Raw genomic sequence first — 5,705 nt, 5'->3', positions numbered from 1 at the left:
CGAGCCCTGCCGCACACCGTGCCGCAGGGCTGGAGGTACCCAGGTCAGCAGCCTCTTCGCAGGGAGCGTCACGGCCAGCCCAGGTGCTCCCCGTCTCCCACAGCGGGGTGGGTGGCCGCTGGCCGGCTGAGGCATTGGCTGTGACAGCAAAGAAGCTTCAAGAATTAAGGTGGTACTTGGTATTTCATGTATGCCCATAATTTACAAAAAAACAATCACCTGCACCCAGCCTGTAACAGCAAGGCTTTGGGCTGTTTCCCCTTGTACACTGGGCCATTCCGACCCGCTACCCCATGCCAGGCACTTGGGCATTTGCTTATTCATTCTGCTTTTCACCTCTCACAGGAGAGCAGAAAAAACTCGCTGGGCGCCTCAGCCAGGGCAGTGCCTGTTTTTGCAACAGCCGCTCTTACCACCGCTACGATTTGCTGCTCCAGCCTGCAGGCCCTGGGACTGAAGGTAATGTGTGTGGGCAGAGAAAGGGCATCTGCCTGTATCGCCCCGTTTCAGTACCACCCTCAGTACCACCCATGGGAGTGTGTGGTTCACTGCTAACCCCCAAACTACAAGGAAAGAACACTCCAGAGAGGGAGAGACTTGCAAATCCCCACTAATGCCCTCGCTGCCGCAGGTGGGCTCAGCACTGAGCATCCCTGACCCCATCGCCCTCTTCCTTCCCGTTCCTTATCTGTCAATTCGTTACCTCTGAAATGCTTCTCCAGCATCTGCAGCCCTGGTGCTTGTGGGACATGTACCCACACCCAGCTTGCTGCAGCATCTCAGGAGTTCTTATCCCATAAAGGGCTTGGCAGGGATAAGACTTTGGATTAGAGGGGGTTGTAGTCTCGGTTTTCAACACATGTAAAATGAGATACGTGTGGAGCCTCAACACATATGGGGAGTCCGGCTGCCAGAAGGAAACAGCAGCATCTCCTCACCGTGGCACAGCTGGACATGCACAACCACCCACCTTCCCCTGCGGCTGCCCCCTCCTCTGCACACCCCACCTGCTCCCTCCCCCACCCCCCACCCCCGGTCTGCTCCCTCCCACACCCCTCAGCCCCGGTTGAAATCCCTGCCACCCCCCACCCCCAGCACATGCCTCATCATTTGTGTCTGAAAGCAAGGATTTCAGTAGCGTCTGTTGCTCAATTTCGTATTTTAAAGCAAACAGCCATCCCTCCTTCCCTTTATCTTCTAACTCTTCCCTAATAAATATGATCATCTTGCAAGACCTGAAAACCCATTTACCAAAATTCCCCTGGCAACTAATACAGTTAAACAAGCCTATAAATATAAATAATTATGATAAAAAAGCACAAAGTGCCAGACTTGGGTCAAACATACTCACACAGTGACACTAGCAACAAATAACTACACAGTGTTTGAATGTAGATGGAAAAAGCTGAATACAGAGTAGCTAGTTTGTTGCCCATAACTGTCAGACTCCTAATTTGGACAGGCCATATTTTATTGATAGCAGAACAGACACAGTCATAGTCCATCCCTACCTTTCCTGCTTTGTGAAAAATCCCATCCATCCTCAGGGAAGCAGGGATGGAAAAAGCTGTGGTGTTAACGTGAGGTGAAAGTATAAGGCAGAAAGCACAGTCTCAGGCTGTGTTTTCCATGTGTTTCTCGCACATCATATGCTAAGTTCAATTTTCCAAAAGCTTTGTTTTATTTTTAAAGGTAACATCTTTATTATTATTATATTTATTAGTTGTTATTATTATTATTATGCAGAGATGAGATTTTTTCCCCCTTTGATCACAGAGCAAACAGTTTGCTTTTGAAAATGTTAATGGAGTCCTGATTTAAAACATTTTTTTCTTCACTTTTTTTTGTGTGTTTGTTTTTTAAAACGTTGCAACAGGCAGGATCTGGGGTTCGATTTTCCTCATCTTACACAAAGAAAGATTCTGGAGTTCGGACTCCTAGCCACTACCGGTAGGTCCTGCCTTGCTCAGTTGTCGTCGTCTCAGTGTGGTTTCGCCAGGCGGGGTGGGTAGGTGGGTGGGAGGGGAGGAGCTGGAAGAAGGGAGGGTATTTGTCAGCTATGTCGAGTCTTGGTTAACAACTTTGCCTCCATTCATGGTTGGTGTCCCTGAACTTTTTCTTGAGCGTCCTTGTTTTTCTCCAATTTCATGCAGCGATGGCTCTCTGTACATGCACACTGCAAACAGAAAAGACACCCGTTAACAGCTCTGAAGTCACAGAGGTTAGTGGCCATAATGAATTATTTCTTTGTATATGAGGCTGAAATTCCACATGGGACTGAGTATAGTGACAGCAAGCCAGGAGCCATCTCAGCTCTGTGTGGTCACCTGGCAGCACCTGAGAACAGGGTGGATGGAGGGCACCTTCTCTCCAGACCCTGTCTAAACAATGCATGTCCTATAAAAATGTACGTGCTGGAGCCTAGACAGCCTGAGAAGGCAACATCTGCCCAAGGCATGTCACATCCCCATGTGCTGTGCAGCATAAAGCATTTATCCAACTCACCACGTGGACAAAGTCCTCATGGCTGTCCTCATGCCGTGTGAGGTGTGCCAGAGCAGGGGCACATGCCGAGCAGCTCAGCGTCTCACACCAAAGGAACCATCTCTGATGAGCTCACTGCAAATGTGGTGGGGTGTAGATGTGACTGAAATAGTGAGGCATCTCAAGGGCAGGCACACTGGAGTTGAGAACTTGAGGTAGGTCCAGGCTGCAAATGTCATGCCTGGATCTTTCTTTACAAAAATTAGGATAGAAAGAAATGATTGTGTACTGCTTCGTTTTGTAAAGCTGCCACATCACAAGCAATGGCACAGAGCTCAAACACAGGGGATAGAGCCCATCAGGTTTTGGTTCCGGGTAATCAAGAAAAACAAAATTTCAAAAATTATCTGAAGAAATGAAAAAAATACCCCATGTCTAAAACGGCAATGTGAGCGCTTATATTTATAACCTCCCGATTTGCAAATAAATCCTGGCAATTAGAGGCAAGCTGTAAATGACATTATTGCTCTGCATTTTACTCCTAGCTAGATAAACAGTTATAGCAATGTGCAACAATACAGGACAGAGATAAAGTGCAGTCAACTGTGTATTAATAGAAGGGATACTGCATTGAATATATGAGCAGTGAAAAAATATTACTTTTCCCATGGAGCATTTCTCATGCAAGGCTTTCAAAGCAGTTTAAACAAACACACACACTAGCTGGGCCCCCCAGCATGGCTGCAAACTGCTCTGCAAACTGTTACTGCTACCGGAGCTATTTTTTGATGAAAATGAGAAAAAAGAGAAAATGAGTGACTTGTCCCATGGGTCTGGGCCAGGATGAGCTGCCCAGACTATCAATGCTGTCTGCATGCTGCAAGGGAAGTGTGTAGCATGGCAGCAACAGAAGGACAAGGGCTCTCACATCCCCGCTGAGCTGCCCCTCATACCTTGACAAGTGTCACTCAACGACCTGGTGATGGTGAATTTGCCTGTTGTGGCAAAGTACCTAGTAAAATCTTAAAGAACAGTATGAAAAGGTTAACAACCGAGGAGAACCCATGCCCTTGTGACTTCTTAGCCTGAGTTGCAGAACCTTTTGATGATGCTGAGGATGCACATCACTTCCGTGACCGACCTTATTCTCTGACCTGATGTTTGCCCAGCAGAGTTGGGTTATTTGTGCCGGCATTGCCTCAGTGCCCCTGACATTCCATGCACTAACTTCTGCCTCAGGTGCAGTGTTGTCTTCACCCTGACCTGTCTCGTCCCAGGCTGGAGCTGGAGGGACCTCCATGAGCTCTTCCCCTGGGCAGCTGCACGTACTAAGCTCATCTATCTCACTCGCATCCATTCTGAACACCCCATCGGGCTGGGCCAGATGCTTAAGGACAAGGGCTGAGCCCGAGCAAAGCTCACAGCAGCAGCACCACGACACATTACCTTTCCTCAGCTCCCTGCCTCTCACCATGGCCTTTGGGCACAAATGCTAAACTGCTAACAAGGCCCACAGAGTAATGAATATAAATCAGGCTACAGAAGTAAACAACATTTGCAGCTAAAAATTAAGGAAACCCTGTACCTAGCAAGCAAATAGGGCAGGAATTTTAAGTTTATCTTCCAGTCTCGTGCATGATACGAGTACTGACATGGGGCAGGGCTGGAGGCTGCTCACATTGTGCTTTTCAGACAGAGTTGTCAAAGCCTCTGCACGAGATAGGCTGTGCCAACAGACCATGCCAGAAAATCTGTAGCACGCTAGGACAAGCATATTTTCAGTGTTTAGAGACACCTACAGTATCAGTGTACACAGCATTTAGACTTGTGTGCATGTGCTGAGCTATGGCCATCGCTCAGTGGCAGCGGCAAACCCACGTGCACCGCGACACACAGGTGTGTATGCGCACAGCTACACGCGCGTGGGGTTTTAAGGACAGTGTGACATGTTGTGCAACACAAGCTCTCGGATTGCAGTTTGTTACTGCTTGTACTGAGGAAGCTTGTGACTCACGCACGGAGACATTAGTCATGGACCGGGGAGGGGGTGTGTGTTTGCAAATGGACTGTTGTGAGTACCCAGATTTCCCCAGCTTTAAAGTACATCTGTGTGGTTCAGGACCAGCAGCAGTCACTGACAGGCCGGTTTGGGGTCCCTGTGCATGTGTGTATGAGAAGACACACTGTCCCCGTCACCTGCCTCAAGGTAAACCAGCAGCAGTGTGACAGGCAGCGTGCCCAGACGCTTGAGAGGTCTGCTGGTGCGCACAGCATGAGGCAGCTTTGGAGGGATGAGCAATTTGGCTAAAACAAGACTCCCCTCCCTGCTTTGCCTTGCTTCTCCCACCCACCCACACACCAAACCAAATACAGCCTTAATGTCTGGAAACCAAGCTAATGCTTTGGAGCTTCAATCAGATAATCAGCTCCTATGTCCTAGATTCTAATCATCACATCCATATTCATGGTTTAATTGGAAAGTGCCGTTAGCTTGATCCACTGTAGAGCCACAGGCGTAAATGGAAGGGGGTGAGCGGGAATGGAGCCGTGCCCATAGCTGGTTCTTGCGGCTTTCAATTCCCTGCTTCCCTGCTGACCACAGCGCCTGCCATTTACACGCACAAGGAAATAATTTTGCACAAAGAAACAACTCGCAAAGTCGGCAGGAAGGAGACTGGGGGTACAAGCAAGGGGGAAGGGGGCGGTGGGGAGCATCCTTCCTGAAGGCGAAGGCATGGAGGGGGCTGCCTGTCACCCAGGAACAGCTCCATCTCCCGCCTATGCGCTGGCACAGGATCCCAGCTTCATTTCTGCTTCCCAGGCATGGCCCTGGCACACCACCCACACGGTGAAACCAAAATCACCCCGTGCGGCTTCCCCGAGCGTCAGGGACCGCCTGAGTTTGGGAAGCACACATCGTTCTGTGTCCTGATCCTAGCATTTCCCACTCGGCATCGCTGCAAGTCGAGGAGTCTGAGGGGATGCAACAAACTCCATTTCCTTTCCCTAGAACACAGGGAGAAGCTTATTAAAGGACCTTAGATATATCCTATCCATCCAGCTTCACTCCTGGCTTTCCCTGCCCCAAACCCTAATGAGTTAGGAGGAACCAAACTTTTTCCAAGCTGCCGTTTCGCAGGCAGGCAGGTCGCCAGCCCTGCAGGATAGCAAGCCGCCCCGAGGGCCGCTGGCGGGGCAGGGGCGGGGACACGGCGCCTGGG

At 49.7% G+C, this 5,705-nt stretch overlaps 1 protein-coding gene across 1 annotated transcript in view; it reads right to left on the bottom strand.

The window, feature by feature from the left end:
- Positions 1-1,823: 1,823 nt before the first annotated feature.
- LOC104628541 (fibroblast growth factor 12-like) overlaps positions 1,824-5,705 on the bottom strand; it is a 13,297-nt gene continuing 9,415 nt past the window's right edge. The window contains exon 3 of the mRNA XM_010297166.1: positions 1,824-2,176. Within this exon, the coding sequence (XP_010295468.1) occupies positions 2,058-2,176 (119 nt within the window). The 3' untranslated portion in view covers positions 1,824-2,057. The remainder of the gene's footprint in view (positions 2,177-5,705) is intronic.

The sequence above is a fragment of the Phaethon lepturus genome, unplaced genomic scaffold, assembly GCF_000687285.1.
Source record: "Phaethon lepturus isolate BGI_N335 unplaced genomic scaffold, ASM68728v1 scaffold7161, whole genome shotgun sequence".
Taxonomy (NCBI): Eukaryota; Metazoa; Chordata; class Aves; order Phaethontiformes; family Phaethontidae; genus Phaethon; species Phaethon lepturus.
This window is presented reverse-complemented; position numbering and strand designations above follow the sequence as displayed.